At 40.3% G+C, this 24409-nt stretch overlaps 1 protein-coding gene and 1 long non-coding RNA gene across 2 annotated transcripts in view; both read right to left on the bottom strand.

Moving 5' to 3' along the window:
• Nucleotides 1-4545: 4545 nt before the first annotated feature.
• Nucleotides 4546-24409, bottom strand: part of LOC141362774 (uncharacterized) — a 254486-nt gene continuing 234622 nt past the window's right edge. Inside the window, exon 3 of the long non-coding RNA XR_012368353.1 lies at nucleotides 4546-4726. This is a non-coding gene — a long non-coding RNA (uncharacterized lncRNA). The remainder of the gene's footprint in view (nucleotides 4727-24409) is intronic.
• LOC141362732 (butyrophilin-like protein 2) lies at nucleotides 9007-23356 on the bottom strand. The gene is made up of 4 exons (XM_073864930.1): nucleotides 23271-23356; nucleotides 22974-23047; nucleotides 12954-13298; nucleotides 9007-9392 (listed from the first exon to the last, which is right to left on the bottom strand). Exons 1-4 carry the CDS (start codon nucleotides 23354-23356, stop codon nucleotides 9007-9009), a joined length of 891 nt encoding a protein of 296 aa, XP_073721031.1.

The raw sequence follows: 24409 nt of genomic DNA, 5'->3' as shown, positions 1-24409 counted from the left end.
CTTTTCAACAGAAAAGCTTTGGTGGGGGGGTGCAGGCTCACTGGTTGAATGAAAGGGAAAGGTTGCTTTTTCTCTTACTTGTTCAGCTTGCAGTTTATATGCATAAATGAGTTCTCTTTGGGCGGAGTCAAGGTCGTCCCTAGCCTGGTCTCGTTGCTGAGCCAGAGCTCGACCTTCATCTCGAGATGCTCGCAGGTGATTCTCACAGGCCTTCAGCTTGGCATCACGTTCCTTCAGTTCTGCCTTTGCTCTCACCAGAAGATGTTCAGCCTGCTGGAGCTTTCCAGACAGCTCTTCTCTGGCTGTCTTTTCCTGTTGCTCCTTGTGCTCTGTGTCTGTGCGGAGTTTTGACAAGGCCTCTTGGAGTTGTCCAATCTCGTCCTTTAGCCTCCAGTGTTTCTCCTCCGTCGATGGGTGTTGATCCTCTAATCCCTGTGTCAGCTGATCTAGACGATTCTGCGCGTCCTCCTGATTCCTCCGTGCCACTGCTGCTTGGAGCTGTAGAGCTGCTGCATCCTGTTCCAGTTGGGCGATGTTCCTTTCGCCCAGTTTAAGCTGGATGATGAGGTTGTGAGCGATGGCACCTGTGATCTTGGCTATATCCTTGTGACTGTAGCTCCTCGTTGGGTCGTGGGCTATGAACTTGTCCAGGGTGCCGTCGAGTTGCTCTCTTTCCAAGTGTTGCAGTTCATTGGCGAGGTTGGGCAGGAGTTCAGATGTCACAGCGCTGAGCCAGGCCTCTAGCTGGTCCCAGTGGTTGACAGGGCTTGGTAATCTGGACATGTTGGCGCACTGATAGAAGAGAAAACACAAAGAGCCAATGCGAGTCCGCACAGTTCAGCGAGCTACAAATTAAAATATATATATGTGGGCTATAAGCTTACTATCAGGGCCTTTCTCCGGCGGCACAGATAATCAGTGTGGGGAAATAAGGGAAAAATTTTAGTAATTTGACGCTTTGTTAAAACCTATAGGTCGCCTTGGACATTTGGTTATTCGAGCGTATTACTAATGAATTCTCCTAATGGTTTGTGCAGTTTTGCTCTTTCAGCCCAAAATAAAATGAATCAAAATAATTAAAATTAATTAATTATAATGATAAAAATAAAATAAAACACACAAAATAAAGAATGAGGAGGATAGGTTGCTGGAAATGTAATGAAACAGGAAAGGGAAAAGAGAGGAAAAAACAAATAAATGATAATAAAATAATAAAATAAAATAAATAAAAATAATAAAATAAACTGAAAATGTGAATTGAGACAGCCAACAGACGAAGTCCTAAGGCTGGGGGAATGAAGAGGATAGGAGGTGGAAAAAGGGGTTTCCTGTTTCAGCTTAGCAGGTTCTCTACCCTAAATTTGATGACAGGGCCTTACAGGGAGAGGGCACTATGGAGTCATGCGAGTTAGGGGAGTGGCTTAGCTAGATTGGCTGGGTTAGACCCAACCTGATAGGGATCTGGTGCCTCTAGTGGCTACAGAGGGGAGAAAAGTGCATCTCTTTTACACCAACACTCGTTGACTATTTAAGGAAACCCAGGGTGGAACACAGAGACAAGGCGCTTCCCTGAGCACGCAGCCAAGAGTGCCGGGCCTTCTGCCCTCCCCACCTCGACCGCTCAACAGTCACAACCTTCACACCGCCGGGCCGCACTCAAAGGTGTCACCCACCAACTGGCACTGCCGCTAGGGCTTTTGTGTGTCAGCTGGCAAGGTTAGCGATTGGAGTGCCCGGTGGCAGAGGTTGCACTGTGTCTTGCTGCCTAAGGTGCTAAGGAGGGAGCTACCGCAGCACCCCGACTGTACACACTCGAGTCAGTTCAGCGGGACCGGTCTCTTGTAGAACTCACCGCTGGCGAAGCCTCTGATTCATCTATCAAGTATTAGCTTTCAAGAGATGCACAGGGGCTTATCCTATTGCACCAGTTAAAACATAAATGAATTCACTGAGAATGGGACTTATGGGGCTGAATTCTATTCACAGTAAAGAATTGATTCAATTAAAATTTAAAATAAATCAAACTGCATTGAATTTAAATTCAAACTTAATTAAAATACAATCTCTACTATAGAAAAGAGAACAGGAGAGTAAGGAGTGAGAGAGACCAGCAAAAAAAATGAAATAAAATAAAAATAAAATCAATCAAAATAAAATAAAAATAAAATAAAGAAATAATAAATTAATAAAGCCACAGCAATATTAATTATTATTTATAATTTAAGACCATAACATTCAATATGTAGGAAATAAAACTACAAAGTAGTAGAATAACCTAGTTATCGAAGTAAGGTCAAAAATCCAAGTTTGATTCCTGTCATACACTCCCAAAAGAGTTTATGAGAGGACCAAACGAGCTTTTCCCACTAGATGGCGATATTTCGCCCAACAAACAAAGAAAGCGGAAGTCAGACGTAGAGTAATGGAGAAGAAGAAGTGTTAGACACTCAAGGCTGACATCTAGTGTTAGAACTAGGTAGTACGCTTTAAACTGACAAAGATTCGCTTCTATACAGTAATTACATCGGCGGCCGCTGCGTTGCTAAGACGACGGATGTAATTCGCTCGTGTTCAGCCGGTGCCTCTTTTGGGCTTAATGTTACCGGGACACGCAATAAACGAGAGTCCAACGTGCTTTATCATACGTTGTGACTATAAATACTTGATCAAGTTTTCATCTCCTTTAAAATTGAAAAGTCTTACCCTCAGTGCTTACAATTTTAAAAATCCACGTACGTGAATAAAAATGGAAACATACAAATAGACAGCTTCTCTAATTGTAAATCATTTCCTGGAGATTTAACAAAAAGGCCTTATCAGATGGGAGTATTCACTCGACCACCGCTTCGCTCTAAATAAAGGAATTCTACTCTTTATTAGGCGGAATCAGACGGTAATGCAGCGTATTAAGGGTTTTTTAATACGGTTACCTTAAAGACTGCAGTTAAATATACATAACAGGGGCGCGAGTCTGTTACGTCCTGAAAATGATACAGGAAAATACATTTTCATTCATACAAATAAAGAACGAAATCAGTTATAGCTGATAGTTCTTTTTCATTCACACAATGCAAAAACACATTTGATTTGTAACTGGTTTGCTCAGAAAATAATGTTTAAATCTGCCCGCGCGTTCTCCACCATTATATGTAGCGAATTTGCGGGAGGAGGGAAATAACGTTATTTGAAACACTATGAACCTCCGACCGAAACACTACGGGGATTCCCAAGGGAATCTTAGATTTTAGCTCAAAAGGGAATATGTATAATTAACTGTAATTAATTATACAAGTTTATCAGGTTTTACCTGGCGTAGCAGAATTAATAATAACAATTAATTAATATGTTCGTCCACCGAAGACATATATCCATAATCGTATATTAACGTCTAAGAAATGTTAATTTCATGGCCTTTAAAATTAACCTTCTCACTGATATACAGTGCTACTCGCAGCGTGTAGCTGGATCAAAAGGCAGAAATAGTGACTTTAATTTCGTGAGCATTGAACACAGAAACAATTCAATTGTGAAAATGCAAACCGGTTTATTAACTATAAAATGAAGTACACATAACGACTAACTAAACATACACACATACAATAACATAAAACATAGATGAGAAAGAAAAGATTGAGAAAGCTAGAGAGAGAGAGTAAAGATTGGCAAAGCACTATTGCTTAACATCTGCACAAACCATCGGAAAATCTCTAAGTAGCGCCTTAATTTTATAAGGGGTAAAGCTTAAACATCAGCGAGTTAAACGAGTTTATACTTGCATTTGGCTCTTTGTGTTTTCGTTGCGAAGTTTCTGCTGCACGCGGTGCGAGCAAGGAGAGAGAGAGAGAGTCCAGATGTGTTCGTTAGATGTAGTCCGTTAAGTTGTTTCGTAGGGCGGATTGGTCCGCGTGGTTTTCCGAACTCTAGCGCAAAGTGCAAGCCAGGAAGACTGTCCCGAAGAAAGACAGGGCTCAGAGAAAAGATGATGAATCCGAGGGACTCTGGTTGAGTCTCAGCGAGTTTCCAAACTGCGCTGACGGGTTACCTGGGTAACCGGGCGACTGGGCGCTCATGAGTGAACTAAGCCACTGACTGAGATACTGAGCGAATCGTTCGAATTGAGCTATTGAGCGAACTGAGCAATTGAGCTAAATGAGCTATGATGGCTTGGGCGATAGGCCGTTTTGACCTTTCACACGCCCAGCCCATTTTGGGTGTCCGACCAATGTGTGAAGTGTTCGGTCGCGCGGGGAAACAAGCCTTTGTTCTTTCAGACCTCACATTTGCGTAATTGCATAATGATAAAACTTTGTTTCCATAACTCTTCAAATCGATACTAAATGACATTGATGCGGCTTATGGTAATATGATACATAGAAATGATTGGGAAATAAAGAGTAGATTAATTTGATACTAGACAAGACATGGGTTTAAGATCACGTTGAATAATAATTTCATACCTAAGATATGAACCATGCTACAGTGAACAAAATCTAACTAAAGTGTTAACACACAGTTACATCACACATACATGATCATGCAGTAAAGGGATATAACATATATATACATTTAAACGCTCCTTGTGATCTTTGAATGTGGTTTCATCACAGACATACAGTCTGCGCCCCCTGTTGTGTCTCTGGCGATATTCGTTTGAACGGCTCTGATGGAATTCCTTTGAACGTCCTTTTACGACGGCATTTGTTTTAATTGTTGCCCACTTTACAGCCTTGATAGGTGATAGAGGAGACAGGGTTATCTAATTATCACAATTTTAGGGCTGTTGAAATCCAGATGCCCAATGGCCTCTATTTGACTCCGAGCCATTTGCTACAGCCAAGTAGTTCTTAAACTATACCTTAACCTCTCTCTTAGCGTTTTGGCACGATTCACGACACGTTCGTACGCTAAGTATATCTTATGTAAGTCAAACTTTCATATGGTTGGTCTGGACCATTCGTAAGCTCTCTCTTAGTGTTGTTTGAGCTCAAGACGCTAGTCGCCACCACTGTGCAGCAGTCTTTTAGAAATCAGCGCACAGTACAAGTCAAATTATGGTACGTTGACAATGTGGCTCAACAACGATTTTATGTTTTGGACATTTTAAGACTGCTAATAAAATATGTTCGCAATGGATACAGGCCTATTTATGAAGTTGAATTTTTTTCATAATGTCAGCGTTTAAATTGGCAATCACTTTTGTTATTAAAATCTGGCAAACAATTTGGCTCTAAATGGCTATAAGATCTATAAATGGGTAAGCATGGTAGTGTCCAGTAAGCGACCAACTATGGCAGCGATCCTTGTATTGAATCAAAGACGGCACCAACCGCGGAGCTATTTAGTCCATGTCAGTTTTTATTCTGCAAAACTTGAGCCCTTTTTTACGTTGCTTCTCCACCATATTCTGTATCTAACTCTCTCTCTCTCTCCCTCTTTTCATTGTAGATTAGTTGCTTTTTATTGAAAACATTAACCAATGGCAATCAATACCACACAGGACCGGAGTAGGACTCATTTTCAGCCCTGATGTTTTATGCCTTAGACCTATTTCTATTTTTTAAAAATGGTGGGTCTTACCTCTTGGGTTAAAAAGGTTTGGAAACCCCATATATACGATACACAAGCAAACTTCATCAAGTATGTAGGGGAAACAGATGAAAAAATAAAATCCTTAATTTTTTGTACTTAGATCACATATACTGCCAAATAAGGTAGGCCTACCTTGTGTCAAAAAATAAAAAATGTATAATGGACTTTCAACATTTTATTTTACTAAGAAAGCGTCATATTCATAAACTTACTTTTTCCAATAAACTGATGATTTGCATCAAATAGATTTGTGTTACTCTTGCAATAGACTACGAATAATGACTATTAGACAATTGATTGTTAGATCTATGACCTATTTTTTTTTTTAAATAAAAAAGGTTGTTGATTCTTTTCCTTTTAGAGGCCGTTTGTATCAAGTCACCTTCAAGTTTTTTTTTTTTAAATAGAGCTCGTGTTCACAGGCAACAATTATACCAATAAGTGGTCGGGACTCGCGAGGGATACTCGGTTTGTCTACCCGTCACAACATATCATGTGAACATATTACTGACAATTTGATAATTTAATTAATAGTCTATATTTTACGGATAACTATGTTAAACTATGTTAAACTATGTTAAAATAAATGTTACTGGAATAATTTGAGGAATGTTTTTTTCCATAAATAAAACATTTCTAAATGTCGTCATGCACCTTCTGGATCCCTCAATTTTCTTCAATTTTAGAACCATTTCTAAGTTACAATTTTTATCAAAGTTCTTGAAGAAAGTTGTAAATAATCAACTTCAATCATTATTAGACGAGTTTAGTATCTCTGAAAAATTCCGGTCTGGTTTTGAGCCCTGTCATAGTACTAAAACAGCTCTTTAACGAGTTTATAATGACCTTCTTTTATCTGTTGACTCTGGTAATTCCACTGTCTTAGTGCTGTTGAATTTAACGGCAGCCTTTGGTATGGTCAATCATAAGATACTTTTAAGACGACTTCAACAATGTGTGGGTATTAAGGGTGTAGCTCTGAAATGGTTTAAATCATATTTAACTGAGAGATGTTTTTCTGTTCAACTTGGTGAATGTTCCTCGTCTGCTGCTTCCCTTACCCGTGGTGTCCCCCAGGGGTCAATATTGGGCTCTATGTTGTTTTCACAGTATATGCTGCCTTTGGGGTCTATTTAAAAAAAAATAAACATCTCCTTTCATTGTTACGCGGATGATGTACAGATTTACCTGCCTGTCAAAACAAACGATAAAGCCTAAATTCAGTAACTTTTAGGTTGTTTAAGGGATCTAAATTTTCTTTGTCTTGGGTTAGGGTTATCCTCTGTGGTCACTTCCACGCTCTCCGCTCCCAACCAACTCTCTCTGTTAGACACTGACAACGCCACTGACACATTTTGTTCCACTCTTACATCCTGCTTAGACACATTATGCTGACATCTTGCCTGGCCAGGACCACACCGCCTGCCCCTTGGCTATCTGAGGTTCTCAGTGAGCATCGCTCCACACTCAGGGCTGCAGAGAGGAAATGGCGCAGATCGAAAGATCCTTCTGACCTCTGTCTCTTTCAGTCTCTTCTTGCCTCCCTCTCCACAGATATCTCCTTTGCTAAGACCCTATGCTACCATTCAAAGATTAACAACTCACCTGACTCTCACACTCTCTTCAAGACTCTACTCTCTTCTTTGTCCCCCCGCCCCGCCACCTTCATCCGACTTAACGGCTGATGATTTTGCTTCCTTCTTTGTGAAGAAAACAAAAACTATCAGCAGTCAGTTCTCCGAGCCGGCGCTTCTTGCGCATGCTCAAACCTCTGAGACATGCTCCCTCCCCTCCTTCTCTCTCCTATCTGAAGCGGATGTTTCCAATGTCTTTGCTTCTAACCATCCGACAACCTGCCCGCTAGATCCCATACCCACACATACTACTTCCTGGATAGCAATCAGTCTGCTTTCAAAAGCGGTCACTCCACTGAGACTGCGCTACTCTCAGTCATTGGAGCCCTAAGGCAGGCAAGGCAGCCTCCAAACATCTGCACTGATCTTACGGGATCTATCTGCCGCTTTTGACACGGTCAATCACTGCATTCTCCTGTCGACCCTCATGGCTTTGAGTGTCTCTGACACAGCGCTTCTGCGGTTCAAGTCGTACCTCTTAGGCAGGTCATTTCGGGTATCCTGGAGAGGTGACGTCTCCGAACCCCAATGTCTTGATACCGGGGTGCCTCAAGGCTCTGTGCTTGGACCACTGCTCTTTTCGATAAACATGACATCCTTGGGCTCTGTCATTCGAAAACATGGCTTTTCCTACCGCTGCTATGCAGACGACACTCAACTCCACCTGTCATTCCACCCTGATGATCCCATGGTTTCTGCCCGCATCTCAGCATGCCTAAGGGACATCTCACTCTGGATGAAGGATCACCAGTCGTGACACGGTCTGCTGACACTGTAGCTGTCTTTAAGACTCGGCTAAAAATCCATATCTTCCGCCATTACCTCACTTACTAATAAAGGACTTACTATCTTTCTCTATTTTCCTTTCTTTTTATCTGTACATTTCTTTAAAAAAAATTACTAACCAACCCTCGTCTATGTATACTGTGTTGGACTTGATGAGACTATTTCCAGTGCACTTATGTATTCCTGTTCTTGTGTTGCTATATTGCTTCTATTGTTTACCTCATTTGTAAGTCGCTTTGGACAAAAGCGTCTGTTAAATGTAAATGTCAGCCATGTAAGGCGCCAACCAGCTCGTCGGGAGAAGCTGGGGTTTGGTGTCTTGCTCAAGGACATCTCAACACTTGGTCAGGTGGAGCCAGGGATTGAACCACCAACCTTCTGATTTGTAGACAACCTACATGAACCGCTGAGCCACTGCCACTTATATCGTCTGCCACTTTCAGAGTCGTCTTAGCGCGCTAAGAGATAGTGTTATCGGGGAACCGAGCCCAGACCCTTAAACAAACAGAAACCGGAAGTAAAGTTCTTACCAGAAGAAAAGACGCATAATCGCGTCACCGCAACAATGTGCTGTACTGCCGCATGTTGAAAGAAACGCGTTGATTAACGGGAAATTAATTATTGGAGGGAGTGAAATTATCGTTACATTTGGACACCCTGGACATCCCTTCTAGCTCCGCCATGTATTGCAAAGATGGGCTGAACACACTCAAAGTTGCAGACTAAAGGTGAGGAACAGGCGAAGTCCTGCTGCTGTTTTCATATGAAATTTAAAGGAGACTAAAACGATCATGAATCCGTGTACAATTATGGAGACAACACAACAAAATTTTCGGGGGGGGGGGGGGGGTTGAGAAGAATTTGGGAAGGGGGGGCTAATGTGCATTTAAACACCCATGATCAGCAGTGGTGTTGAATGATAAATTTTCACATGGCTTGTCTTAAAAAATTAACATTACCACATACTGTATTAACAACAATAAAAACCTGATTTTCCTCACAGTGGGACTTTAATTTTAGTTTTTGTGGTTCGCTCACCTTCAACTCTGAGATCAATATTGATGTCATAACTCCGGGTTTTGTACTGAATAAAACACTTGTAAGCTCCTTCATCAGAGATCTGAACTCTTGAGAGTTTAAGTGATGCATTTCCTTTCTGTAGTTCATCTTTAAACACTTTAGTTCTTCCTCTGTACGACTGAAGCTGGTTTGTGTTTTTGTCTTCATGATCTTCGTAGACATGAACTACTTTGAAATCAGGTCTAAACCACTTGACTCTCATGTTTACAGCATTGATGTTGGGTTTGAGAGAACAGGGCATAATCACATCTTTACCAGCTATAGCGAAGAGAGGAGCTCCAGGTCCAACAACATCAAACTGATCTGTAAGAGACAGAAAACAGGTCTGAAATCTGCTGAGGTTTTGGGTGGTTTTAGCATGTTAAATTTATTCATAAAAACACTATATGGAAAATTAAATAGGCCTTGTCTAGAACAATGACCATTATAAGCATTCTGTTATATCTGCACCTCAATCATTTCCTGCCAGCCATGGAACTAAACCAGCGACCATCAGGTTACAAGCCAGACTCTCTAACCACTAAGTCACAACTTCCAACGTTGGTTTGTTGTAATGTGTGAATATTTACTTGCTCCTGAATCATTAGCGGTTAGCTTGTTCGATAAGTTGTGCACACAGGATCATAAACATGTTGGGTACTCTTTTTTGGATGATTAAAACACCTCTTTTAATCAAATTCTACATTTTTGTCATAAATATGTGGCCAGTGGTATAAATATTTATTTTGCCTTTAGTTTTCACAGTGCTGAAATTGCAGGTGTGGCCCTTTAAGATATCGCCGGTCTCGGCGAGATTTCCCTTTTACATGCGCGAAAACAGAACAGTCATTTTTTGAGAACCCGGTGGAGCAAACAGGGAAATAAGGATGTGTTTGGATATGGGACAAGCAAACATTGCAATCACTTGTAGAAGGTTTCCGATCCCCATGGTGGATGAACTGTTGCAAGGGCTGAATGGATAAGTTGTTTTCAGCAAACTAGACCTGAAATGGGGGTATCATCAGCTGGAATTGACTCCAGAATCAAGAGACATCACAAGCGTTGCCGTTCATAATGGTATATATAGGTTCAAAAATTTTGTCAGCGAGCGAGCAGTACCAACCACTGTTCTAGCTGGCATCGAAGGAGTAGAGAACATATCAGATGACATCATCATCCATGCACATAACAAAGAGACTTACGAGAAAATAATGCATGCAGTACTAAAAAGAGACTGGAAAGCTGCGGCTTGACTATGAATGTATAGAAATGCCAAAATAGATACCAAATTTAATTTTAGAACTGAACAAAAGAAAGCATTCAAAATTCTGAAAGATAAGTTGGCCAAGGCCACAACGCTGGTTTATTTTGACAAGGATGCACCAACAAAAGTCATTGCCGCTGCTGGACCAAAGGGAATCGTAGCAGTACTAGTGCAGGACCAACAAGGATAAACATTTCCTGTCTGTTATGTGAGCAGGGGCTTGACAAAGTGTGAACATAGATATTCGCAAACAGACCAAGCAGCACTTGCTCTAGTATGAGTGTGTGAACGATTACACCCTTATGTTTATGGACGGAAGTTCGATCTGGTCACAGACCACAAAGTATTGGAGGCAATCTATTGTCCTCGATCAAAACCATGTGCAGGAATCGAAAGGTTTGTCTTGAGATAACAGTCCTACGATTTACGAGTTTTTACATATCGGGAACACACAAAATTGCGGACCCTCTGTAACGACTGCGGGGCCCATCAGCCAAAGTTGAGAGACACACACATAAAGAAGCATATGCGGTTTATAGCTGTTTGTGCAACACCCTGCACTCTGACCACCAAAGAAGTCGAGCAGATTTCAGCAGATGATGTGGAATTACAGAGACTGAGAACGGACATTCAAACAGGTTGTTTTAATGACTTCCCTGCATACAGGCATATTGCAGGAGAGCTATGTGTCGTTGGACGAATAATACTCAGAGGAACAAGAATTGTTTTGCCACAGTCACTGAGAGGAAGAGCATTACAGTTGGCTCATGAGGATCATCTTAGTGTTGTAGGAACAAAACAACACCTCAGAACAAAGGTTTGGTGGCCCAGAATGGACAGGGCCACAGAATGATTTGTGACAAAATGTCACGGGTGTCAGCTGGTAGCAAAACCAGATGTTCCAGAACCACTGTAGGGTTGGGCGATGTCCCCTAAATTGGCAGTTGCCAATGGTTACGTTAAACCAGGAGTGGGGAACCCTGGGTCCTGGAGGGCCACTGTCCTGCAGAGTTTAGTTCCAACCCTAACCAAACACACCTGAATTTTATTTCCAAGTAATCCTGAAGACTTGAATTAGATTTTTCAGGTGTTTAATTATGGTTGGAACTAAACTCTGCAGGACAGTGGCCCTCCAGGACCAGAGTTCCCCACCCCTGCGTTAAACCATCGCATTGGACGATTATATCGTTAGAATCTGTTCAATTTAAGTCCAGTCAGTTTCAGACAATATGTCAGGAGAACAGCATACACCATATCAAGATGACTCAAAAGTGGGCACAAGCAAATGGAGAAGTAAAAAGACAAAATGCATCACTTATGAAACGAATATGGATTGCCACAGCTGAGGGCCAGGACTGGAAAAGAGTAAATATGTGACTGTCTACAGGTCCGTACAACATGCCACAATAGGCAAAAGTCCAGCAGAACTTATTTTTCAGAGGAAGATAAGAAAAAAGTTATCAGACATTACATTACCACACTGTGATCTTGAAGCTTGAGACAAAGATGCAGAGAAGAAAGGAAAAGCTAAGATACACACAGACAACAGACGAGGCACTAAGACCTCAGACATAGAGTATAGAGTTTGGAGATCAAGTGCTTGTGAAGCAGGACAAAATAGAAAAGTTCACAACAACATTTCACAGCACACCTCACAAGGTCATACACAGAGAAGGTAACAGTGTTGTCGTTCAGTCAACCACTGGAGCAACATATGCATGGAGTATAACATTGTCAAGAACTTTCATTCTGAGGAAACACCAGCAGCGAGTGATGAAATCAAGAGTGATCAAATGCTAAGGTCTTATGAGGAGCAAAAGGGAAATGCAAATGAATTCAAAATGAACTGTGAAACAATTAAGAGAGAGGAACAGATTACCACACCATGCAGGCCTCAGAGACAAATCAATTTGCCTGAAAGTTTAGAGCAGTGGTTCTCAACTCCAGTCCTCGGGACCCACTGCTCTGCATATTGTGCATGTCTCCCTTATTTAACACACCTGATTAAGATCATCAGCTCGTTAGGATAGATTCCATGAACTGAACTGAGTGTGTCAGATATGAGAGACATCAAAAATGTGCAGAGCAGCGAGTCCCGAGGACTGGAGTTGAGAACCACTGGTTTAGAGATTATGTTATTGAGTGATTAATGAAATCCAAAAGTACTGATGAAGAGGAGTGAGCTGAAGTAAGAAAACAAAGAGTTGTGTTATGGTTTAATGCACCTGTTTTAGAAAAGGAAAGTGCTGATGTTCTATCCAGTTGTAAAAGCAGCATAGTGTTACATGTGTTTTGAGTTAGCTGAACTGTTTAAGATGAATTCTGAACTGTCTTAAGTTTAAGTTGAATGAATGTAAAATATGAAATAGAACTTTAGTGGTGTAAGTTCATATTCAAGTAAAGGGGGAATATTGTGTATTGATGTGACGTCATGGACGTCACCACGTTAGAATAAGGAAGAAAAGATGGAGGACAAATTCAATCTGGTGTCTGCGTGGTTTAATCCGAAACAAATACTTTTAAAAGGTCATAACAAGATACTGTTAAACCTCTTGTTTTAATGTCTAACAATGTGTATTTGTGTTTTGGGACTTTAATTTTAGTTTCTGTGGTTTGCTCACCTTTAACTCTGAGATCAACAGTGATGTCATCATACCAGGTTTTGGACTGAATTAAACACGTATAAAGTCCTTCATCAGAGATCTGAACTGCTGAGAGTTTAAGTGCTGTGTTTCCTTTCTGTAGTTCATCTTTAAACATTTCAGTTCTTCCTCTGTACGACTGAAGCTGATTTGTGTTTTTATCTTCATGATCTTCATAGAGATGAACTACTTTGAGATCAAGTCTAAACCACTCGACTCTCATGTTTACAGCACTGATGTTGGGTTTGAGAGAACAGGGCAGGATCACATCTTCACCAACTACAGTGATGAGAGGAGCTACAGGTCCAACAACATCAAATGGAGCTGTAAGAGACAGAAAACAGGTCTTAAATCTGCTGAGGTTTTGGGTGGTTTCAGCATGTTCTGTTCTGGTGTCGCTAGCTATAGTATGGCGCATTAATTGTGTAAGTAAAAATAACTAAATGCTAATCAAATTAAACCAAAATGTTGATTTAAATATTTTGGGCGTTTTTTGTGCGTTTGTCTTGTTTTGAACAGTTTTGGGCTGGAAACCATCAACTCTATCTGGCAACACTGCTGTTAACCTAGCAAGCAATAGCTGTCATTTCAACGCCTGGCAATGCGTAGCCCTCTTCTAGCGCAAATAAACTTTAATTTGGTTACATGTGGTTTTTGCCAAAATAACTTGTGAGATGTATGCTATTTCATCATGTAAGCAAAGTTAACAGCGATTACAAGGTTTGTTTTATTTCTTTAAAGTGTTTTATGCACAGTCTGTATGTAGCCACTATTTAGCTCATAAATAGACCAACTACAAATAACCCACGTTTAGCCCAGATAACCTTGAATTCAATTAAATGTTGTTTTTGACGAAATAACTTGCGAGATGTCATCATGTATGCAAAGTCACCAGTGAATTCAAGCTGTTTGGTTTTATTTATTTTACATTATATGCCACGTATTGCAGACCCAGCTAACACAAATATGTAACTGTTACCTGACGTCGTAATATGATGACCAAACTTAGGTCGTGGTGATGGGAAAAGTGAAATTCCTGGATATGTCGGCTCAACGTAACTTTACAATGTAATCTGACTGTAGAGGTCGTGACAATGTAATGGATTAAAAGTTTTGTGTTGTTAAGTTTTGTGTTTGGGTCTCAATTCAGATAAACGACTAGTCCTGTCAGATGCCATGCTGTTTTTTGTTTCCCATGTAAAGAGCAGCTCACATGGTGGTTAAATATCTATTCTATTTGTACTTATTTAAGGGAAACTTTGAGACTGAAATGTTTTCACAAGCTAACCTAAATAGACAATGAAATAAATGTTTCTATAATTGTAAATGAAATGTAATGAAATTACCTCCCTGGGACGTAACAGTTACGTTGCCAGTAATTTATGAAATTACCAAAATAGTATGAATGTATTACGTAAGGAGAACGTACTTGGTTAAATCGCGACATTAGGAGACAGTACTGGCGACATGGTGATTTGGTACTGCAATGGTAATGAAATTACCTCCCTAGGATGTAACAGTTATGTTGCCAGCTGGTAAGTCATGAAATTACCAAAAATTACGTAACTAGGATGTCTTGTGTTAGCTGGGAAGCTGAGTCAGATTGATTTTGATCCACCTGGCGAAATCGAGTAAATCTAAATAACCAAAATAATGCTAAAATGTTTTCCATTTTTGACCATGCAAACTTGTAGTATGCATGACATCATATTATAAAATGCAACTAAACATCTGAATTAACATTATTCAAAGTTTAACTTCTAACTGCTAGATGGGAGCGGTACACAGCCATAATACACTGACCAATACTCTAAATTCTAATACAGTCTGACTACCCAGGGACCAGGTCAGGAAACAGATAGATCGGCCTACCCGTCCATCTGTTAGTTGCTCTGACATGTCAAGATCACATATATCCCAGAACTTAGAGTCTATCTTACCAGAGTATCAACACATTTCAACTGTGTGCGTTCCTCGAACAAACGAATACAGAGCACCGTTTACCTCGTCTCGTACAAATCTTACTAACATAAAATTAGAAAACACGTTTACAGATGAACCTCGAATGTTAAAATTCGGCCTTCTTAACATTAGATCGCTTACCAATAAAGAACCCATTGTCAATGAAATAATTACTGACCAAAACTTAGATGCACTCTCTTTAACAGAAACCTGGCTTAAAGCAGACGATTACATTAGTTTAAACGAATCCACCCCACAAGATTACTATTATAAACATGAACCGCGTTTAAAGGGGAGAGGGGGTGGTGTAGCTACAATATACAATTTTTTTTTTAAAGTAAACCATAAATCCGAACTAAAATTTAATTCATTTGAAATAATGCTATTAAATATGGAAATAACCAGGGTTTAAATTGGGCCGGGGCCGTCCGGGGCTAAGCTCCGGCACATAGGCTGAAGGTCTCGCTCTGCTCGTGCCAGTGTACCCGCTGCGCTTGTGCGTGTGTACTCGCTGCGCTGGTGCGTGTGCACTGACGCGAAGGGAATAATGTGTTTCCATTCATTATGGGGCATACTCACCAACGCAAGTTCAATGATTTGCGTGAGTAGATTACATACAAAGTCAATGCAAAGACGCAATCAGACGCGTCCTCGCACGGGCGATGCAAATGACGCGAATTGGGCGGCGCAATTGCCGCGAAAACACGCGCTTTTCCTTTTAAACGCGTCTTCGCGCAAGTTATGCAACTCAGGAACTTCAAGAACGCGATTTCACACAGGATCATTTGACATTGTAGAGACAAGAGAGAGAGAGAGAGCGTGAGAGAGAGAGAGAGCGAAGAGAGAGAGAGAGAGAGAGAGAGAGAGAGAGAGAGAGAGAGAGAGAGAGAGAGAGAGAGAGAGAGAGAGGTAATAATGATGCCCATGTCGAGGAAACTTAATAGAAGACTAGAAACGTGTTAAGGACTAAAGTATGTATGTCCATCATCTAATTACAGTATGTTAACTGGATAACACTTCATATAACTCATTGTATAGTTTAATACATTTATGTATTTTGATTACACAAATCAAACCTTACGATTGTTTTAGCTGCTGACCAGCATATAGGGAATCTCTATTGCTAATTTATTAGACATGTTGATGATACAGTACTGTGTGTTTTACCTTTTCTTGTTAATTTAATCTTTTTGGGTAGCCTATCTTATAGAATTATTCAAGGAGGTTGATTCCTTTTACTTCATTTAAAGTTTGATCAATTGTGCATAATGACATGTGCAACAAATGGATATAGGGTGTCAAACTCATAGATTTGAATAATTTAAAATTCAGACACTCTTTATAAAATATTTGTGGTCAATCTCTGGCACAGATTTAAAGTTGAAACTTATCAAATCCTATCAGAGGTCCAGAATGTCATTAAAACACACCAGTGGCTTTGCTGTCATCAGTATTAAACATGTTACCCCTTAAAGTACCCTCCCCGCAGAGCCCCCCCACATAACAAATCCCAATTTAACCCCTGGAAATAACTGATTGTAACCATAAACAGCTCTCTTTTGTCCTTGCTACAATCTATAGACCTCCGGGCCATCATGTAGATTTTCTTAAAGAAATATCAAATTTCCTGTCTGACCTCGTAGTCACTGTAGATAAAGCTCTTATCGTTGGTGACTTTAATATACATGTTGATAACCCAACAGATACATTAGGATTAGCATTTATGGATATTCTAAATTCTCTCAATATTAGCCAAAACGTGACAGGGCCCACGCATACTCGTAGGCACACATTAGACTTAATTCTGTCACTCGGGCTCAATATTAATGAAATCGAGATATCACCTCAGAGCGATGCAGTTTCAGACCATTGCCTTGTCTCATACACGGTACTTCTAGATATGATCACTCGATCCACAATACGCTACCGACTAGCCAGAACAATAATTTCCACCACTAAAGATAACTTTATTAGCACTCTTCCAGACATGTCCCAAATTAAACATGTAGCAGATAAACCTGAAGATCTAGATATTGTAATAGAAAACCTGAACAGTATTTGTTCTAACACATTGGATGCCGTAGCTCCAATTCGAAAAAAGAGAATCAAAGAAAAAACGCCTGCTCCATGGTACGACCATCATACCGCTGCCCTTAAAAAGGCTGCTAGAAAAATGGAAAGAAATTATAGAAGCACAAAGTTAGAGGTATGGCGTGCAGCATGGAAAGAGAGTGTTAAACACTACAGACAGGCTATAAAAATCGCCAGATCTACGTATCTCAGCAATCTTATTAAAGAAAATCATAATAACCCTCGCTTCCTCTTTAGCACAGTTGCGAAACTGACTAGAAATAAAGAACAAACAGAACCCACTAATAAACTCCCACACAATAGTAACGACTTCATGAACTTCTTTACTAAGAAAATTATGATTATTAGGGAAAACATTGTAGGTACCCAAGCAGCCACCACTCTACCCAGTAATACATTTAACGCTTGCCTACCATACGAACATCTTGAGTCATTTAAACCTACTACAATAGAAGAGCTATCTAAATTAGTAGCGTCATCCAAATCATCGTCCTGTATATTGGACCCTGTTCCCACAAAATTACTCAAAGAGGTATTCCCTATAGTGTCTAACCCAGTATTAAATGTCTTTAACTCATCACTAGAATTAGGCTACGTTCCAACAGCTTTCAAACTAGCAGTTATTAGACCGCTCATTAAAAAACCAAACCTTGACCAGGGAGATCTAAATAACTTTAGACCAAATAATAGTACGTATGAAAAGTTCCAATCAGGATTCAGGCCCCACCATAGCACAGAGACAGCGCTGCTTAGAGTTACAAATGACCTTCTCCTAACATCCGACCGTTGCGAAATATCACTCCTTATATTATTAGACCTTAGTGCAGCCTTTGACACAATAGATCACACAATCTTACTTAATAGGCTAGAAAACTATGTTGGCATCAGTGGTCAGGCGCTAGCTTGGTTCAGATCGTATCTAACCAATCGCTATCACTTTGTTTACGTAAATGAGGAGGAGTCACATCACTCCCTGGTTAAATACGGCGTACCGCATGGATCAGTTTTAGGTCCTATCCTGTTCTCGTTATATATGTTACCTCTGGGAGATATTATCAGGAATCATAACATACAGTTTCACTGCTATGCAGATGACACACAGCTTTACATCTCCTCGCATCCTAGCGAAACACAAAATTTTTCTATCAAGCTATCAGACTGCATCAGCGATATAAGTGACTGGATGTCACATAACTTTCTTATGCTAAACTCCATTAAGACAGAGATACTTGTTATCGAACCGAATCGCTACAAATATAATATGACAGATTACAAGTTGCCCATAGATGGCTGCACTGTGGTGCCAACCTCCACGGTTAAGAATTTAGGTGTGATGTTCGACAGCAGTTTATCCTTCGACAGCCATATCTCCAATGTCTGCCGCACAGCATTCTTCCACCTTAGAAATATCTCAAAAATACGCCATATGTTGTCTGCATCAGATGCAGAGAAGCTTATCCACGCTTTTATGACCTCTAGAATAGACTATTGTAACTCGTTACTCGGAGGATGCCATGCAAAACAGGTCAACAAGCTTCAGCTAGTTCAAAACGCTTCTGCAAGAGTTCTTACTCGATCTAAGAAGTATGACCACATAAGCCCAATTCTGGCATCTTAACACTGGCTACCAGTTAAATATCGTATACAATTTAAAATATTACTAATCACCTACAAAGCCTTAAATGGCCTAGCACCCTCATATCTTAGAGAATTATTATCAGAATACAATCCATCACGTGCATTGCGGTCACAAAATTCTGGCCTCTTAATTATCCCTAAAATATCAAAAGTGTCTAATGGTGGCAGATCCTTTTCCTACTTAGCCCCTAAGCTATGGAATGATTTACCAACCGACGTCCGAAAATCAGAGACAGTAGATAACTTTAAATCTAGACTTAAAACTTTTCTCTTTAACAAGGCTTTCACATAGTTGTTTAACAATGGTACTTATCTCCTAATAGCTAGCTTGTACAACCTAATAAATAAATAAATTAATGAATAAATTAAAACCTTTTTTTCGTCAACACTCCAAAGCATGGTAAATGTCATTAATACTCTTTAGTAATATGCTGAAACTTTGAATTGGTTTTCGATTGAGTCTTAACTGCCAAATATGGCCGGCTTGCAATTTTGGCCTTTTCCCATGACCTTAAAAATAGTATGTCATACAGAACCGTTTGCCACTGTACGTTAGTATTAACGACGGCAGTGGGGCCTCTGGCCTTAGTCAAACGAGTTCTGTTTCTGTTTCTAAAATCATCAATTATATGTAATACACCTAACCAGCAATAGTTAGCCTGTCCGGAACCGAGCTGACTAAAACCACATTACTGTGTGACACTTGTTTTCTATGTGAACGGCCCCTACGCTAATAAGATTTTGTTTCTCTCTCCCTGTCTCGTCCTTGATCCCGAGGACGAGACAAACAGATCCAGTTCCGGTACATGTGAAAGTCGGCACACAACTGATCTACTAGCTGTTCTTCAAAGTGATGTCCAGCTGATGCCTGACCAAAGACCACCGGCAGAACCCGCTTAATCCCCGCTTAATCCCCGCTTAATCTCCGCTTAATCTCCTTCCGTTTCAATGTGTATATATATATAACTCCCAAGGGTTTTTTCCTCCTATGACTTTTTTTACTTCCCCGGCTAAAATTCCGGTTTTTTTCTCCTAGGGGGTTTTTCAACCCGGGGAGGCAGCCTTTTTGGGCTTAACTTCTATACGTTACATTAGTAATACGTTTGCTTATAATGTTGATTTATAGCCGTAGCAAATTTTAACTGCTTGTGCTATCGTTTATTATGTTGTGCTATCTGTCGATTTTCTGTGCTTTTCACTGCATCTATTATGTAAAGCTGCTTTGATACAATTACCAAATTGTGAAAAGCGCTATATAAATAAAATTGAATTGAATTGAATTGAATAATGGCAAATCTCGGGAGAAACATTCCACTATTTTTGAAAATCACCATCACCGAGCAGCCAGGAGGAAAGCAAACTACCACACTAGTTTGGTTTTGTAAGTGTTTTTGATTATTTGTTTTTACATGTGTTTAAAATTGATTTACTTTATTTGTTTGTGGAATCGTGGTATTCTTGCGGGTACTTAACTCATTCACCGCCATTGACGAGTTATCTCATCAATTGTGAGTTAATATTTAACTAATAAATATGCCTTTCTAGACGAATTTCAAAGTGAAAGTGTAATACCGAATTTATCAAAAACGGAAGTTAAAAAGATTTAATAATTTATTTTAACTGCCTTTATGTTTGATAGTCATTCTGAGTCTGATCTCTAACATAAAAACGCAATTTTTTAAGCTTTTTGCTCAAAATGATGTATTTTTGAAGAGAAATATCCATATTTCAGTGGTTAAATTAAGTGGAAAAGTAAATGTATAATGAAAGTTTTTTCCCCATTTTGTTTGTTTGTTTGTTTATTGGTGTTTGAAAGCAGAGGGCATGTTCTTTAATTTGATATAATTTGTATGTTTATATATTTATAGAAGGTAATTTTTCCTGCAAGGAATTTTGTGAAACTTTTGTTAAAATCACAAAAATGCAGTTGGGCAACTTTTCTCAAAAAGGCTGGCGGTGAATGAGTTAACAGTATAACGTTAGAGTAACCCATGTTTTATAAAACCTGAACAGTATAAACTGAATAATTTATCAAAACAGTTGAGCCTCCACCATGGATGTAAATGTATTAATCTATGTAACGTTACACTAAAGATTAACATGAGGAATTTAGTAGGCTGCTTTTTATTGTAATTATAAATATAGGTTCGAGAGGAGCCTAAACATTTAGGTCTGTCAATCATCATTATGGGAGTAGTTAAGGCAGCCTTCCGGCCTCCGGGTCCAGCCACAGTTTTTGCGGCATTTGCGGCCCGTTCCCGGAATCACATCTCCACATAACCAGCTCCAGCACTCCGATCAACTGGGAAATATTTTTAAATACCACTGCCGCAGCAGGATTTTTAGTCCCCGCTCTCACTACCGTAGTAGTGATGTCAGGGGCAGTGTACACAACTTTTTATGCAGTCCGGATGTTTCTTTTACTCGACAACGATGTGTTTGGGTTAGAAAAAAACGCAAATGAGTTTGACAACGGCGACGTCAGGTGCATCTGTCTTTTCAATCTCAAAGGCATGCGCAATCGACCAAAAAAACAATGGCGACCTACAGGACTGTGCTGCCCTCAACTCCGCTTTTAATTAACCCATTTTCCACTGAAGTTACAAATACCGGATAAACTTCTAGATCCGTACTTGGACTTTCTTTGGACAATTTTAGCAAAAATATTTACCTGCGAGAACCGATCACAGAACAAAGATTACAAACAGACGTGCCTTGCCCTCGCAAACCAGGGCACAGTCAATCAACAATGGATGATCTGCACCATTTGTGTACGTGTGTGCGTCTCTGCATACCTGTCGATATGCAATCGGCAAAACGTGATTTGCTCTTGCGATTGTAATAATCTTGATGCTTTGTTATATTGTTTATTCGCTTTTCCGCAGAAAGTGTCAATCACAGAATAATTTTATACACAGAATCAGCGGTCAGCAGCGCACTGCAAATGGTGTATGTGTGAAAGCACAACGGGTGCTTGACGGATCCGCCGCAAACACACTGCATACGGAGTGTGTGTGAAACAGGCGTTCAGCAGCTTTTTACATCAAAGGCCAACAGGCTAGGCAATTTGGGGAGTGGCCGCTCACTGATTCTCATATAATTTTGAAAATCCTGGACATGGTTGGACCTGCCAAACGGATTGAGCACTTTTATATACTGCGGTGAGCAGAGAGGATGTACAGTTTTACCAGCGAGAAGCGGCCACCAGATGATGTAACTAATATAACTCGCATTGTATAACAATACCGGCCTGCCGGCAAAGTCCCAACTTTCCCGATTGTCACTCCGCTATTGCTGATAGCTCACATACATCTCAGAAATGTCTATTTGATGTATTCTTTTTCATCTGCAAGATGTAATTTTTTATTTGTTTACACATCTGCAATACGTCTGCTAGATGTTGATTTAGAATTTATAAAAATTGCTCTTTCTAAGACCTTTATTAGATGTTTTTATTCAACAGTTGTTATTTCCAGTGCTCCAGATCCTTAGAACACTTATACATCTGGGTGCTGTGTGTTGCTTGTACAGCTGTGCACAGCATTTGTTCTCCTGATCTTCCGCTGGTGCGCCATAAGTCAGATAACGATCTTGTGTGTTACGATTCGAGACCCTCATCTGCTGAGGCGGGTATCGTCTTTGTTCGTGGCACTCACTATTTCTTTTTGAAGCGAAGCAGCTCACACCTCATTTATGGAGCCTGCTTCCCTTCAGTGCCCCTGCAGAGCACACTCACTGCTGTGCTTAGTATGACAAGCATGCACAATTAATCTACACCTGCATACAGTGGAACTGTGTAAAGCTGGCTCCAGTAGTGAAGCATGAAAAGATTTGTGTGCAGGAGGCTGTAGAACCTCCAGATGAGATAAATGATGACCTCAAAATGAAAATCTCTTGGAAACTCATCATTGGCTATGGCACTGAAATTGCCTTGGAAATGATGGTGGTATGGATTGGACTCACATTTCCTTCCAGACCTGAGGAGTCATCATGTGCTTCTCCAGACAGACATCACATCGGTGGTTTATTAAATAAATTACTAAGGAGGTCTGCATTCAAAGTAATGCGTCATTGGCTGCGTGCTCTGGTGGTTTGCAGGAAACCTTGGTTTCTATCCTAAGGCCTGTTTCTGGGTGCAAGCTACTGGAGTGTGACGCTGACAACAGACGCATCCCCCACAGGTTGGAGTACAGTTATGGAAGGCAGAGAGGGCCAAAATCACTACATTATCAATTTTGGGATAATGGCATTTGTGGTCTCTGGACAAACTGTGCTCGTTGATGACAGTTTAGATCCCAGGCCACTTGCATATGGCAGATGCCCTGTAGGGCAACACCCATTGCTGGGGAGTTGAGACTCCAGCCAGATATGGTGAACCACATCTGGAGAGAAAATGGATGAGCAGAGGTGGATCTGTTTGCGTCTCAGGACACCACACACTGCCTAATGTGGCTTTCTCTTCTTTTCCCCAATCTCTCTGCCACAGAAGTTTTGGAGAAAGCTTGCCAGAGATATGGTAGCTGTCGGTTTGGCCTTTGAGGGGCCAGGCTCGTAGGCTTTATGCCCTTAAGTGGAGAATTTTTCACCTATTGGTGTTTAACTCACCTAACGATTCCAGTAAACTGCCCCGTTGACGTAGTGCTGAGGTTTCTGCAGGAGCGTTTCTCTAATGGGTTTACTCCTTCCACCATTAAGGTTTATATGACAGCAGTTTCTGCCTACCATACTCCTGTGGAAGGCTAATCAGTGGGTTGACACCCATTAGTGGCTTGCTTTCTTTGTGGCACTCGCAGGTTGTGACCTATTAGCCGCACTAGGGTGCCTGCTTGGGACCTAGTGGTCGGTCGTCTAAGTTCAAAATATTAGAGAGGCCCCCCTTCGGGTTACCAGACACATACTGGAGCACAACTGACAATGGAAAGCATACATTTAGCTGGTTTTTACACTTGCAGTGTTTTTGCTGTCTGCAAATTACGAACCCACTCATGTGGATTTTTATAACTCGATCTGAGGCTCATTTCGAAGGGTATCTGTGCGTTAGCTATTGTTGGGTTGGAACCACTTACTGTGATGCGCATACGATGCTTGTCGCGTTTTCAAGTTCAAGGCGGCTGTTCAGTCCAATACAGTCTTCATCTTCATACAGTAAAAAAATAACTTTAAGAATAAAAGCATGGCATTGAGTTTTGTTGTAAAACAGTACACAGAGAAAAAGAAAGCCCAATTTATAAGCATAGACTTTAATTAGTCCAGAGAAAGACAAATATGCACATTCTTCAAGCCTACAATGAAATTATAATGTAAAATTTGCAGCATATGTTAATATTCTCTTAATATTTGTTTTTAACAATGTGCTGTCTTGCCGCATGTTGAAACAAACGCATTGATTAACGGGAAATGAATTATTGGAGGGAATAAAATTAGCATTAAATTTGGACACCCTGGACACCCCTTATGGCTCCGCCACCGTATGTATTGCATAGATGGGCTGAACGTGTAGCACATGTGTCAAATAGTATTGCACTTGTTACTAAGGTTATCATAGACCAATAGGTTCGACTATGGAGATGTAATGAAGACAACACTGGTTAAATAAAAGTAAGTATTTGTATTTAAATGAATGATTAGAGAAATTGGCAATTGTTGAAAGAGAAATTAAATATAATGCTTAGTCAACAATGTTGTTCAGATGCAAAACACAGTATTTAAAGACTTTCAGTTCAATTGAAGTAAAGTGAATAAAG

This window comes from Misgurnus anguillicaudatus, unplaced genomic scaffold, assembly GCF_027580225.2.
Source record: "Misgurnus anguillicaudatus unplaced genomic scaffold, ASM2758022v2 HiC_scaffold_29, whole genome shotgun sequence".
Lineage (NCBI taxonomy): Eukaryota > Metazoa > Chordata > Actinopteri > Cypriniformes > Cobitidae > Misgurnus > Misgurnus anguillicaudatus.
This window is presented reverse-complemented; position numbering and strand designations above follow the sequence as displayed.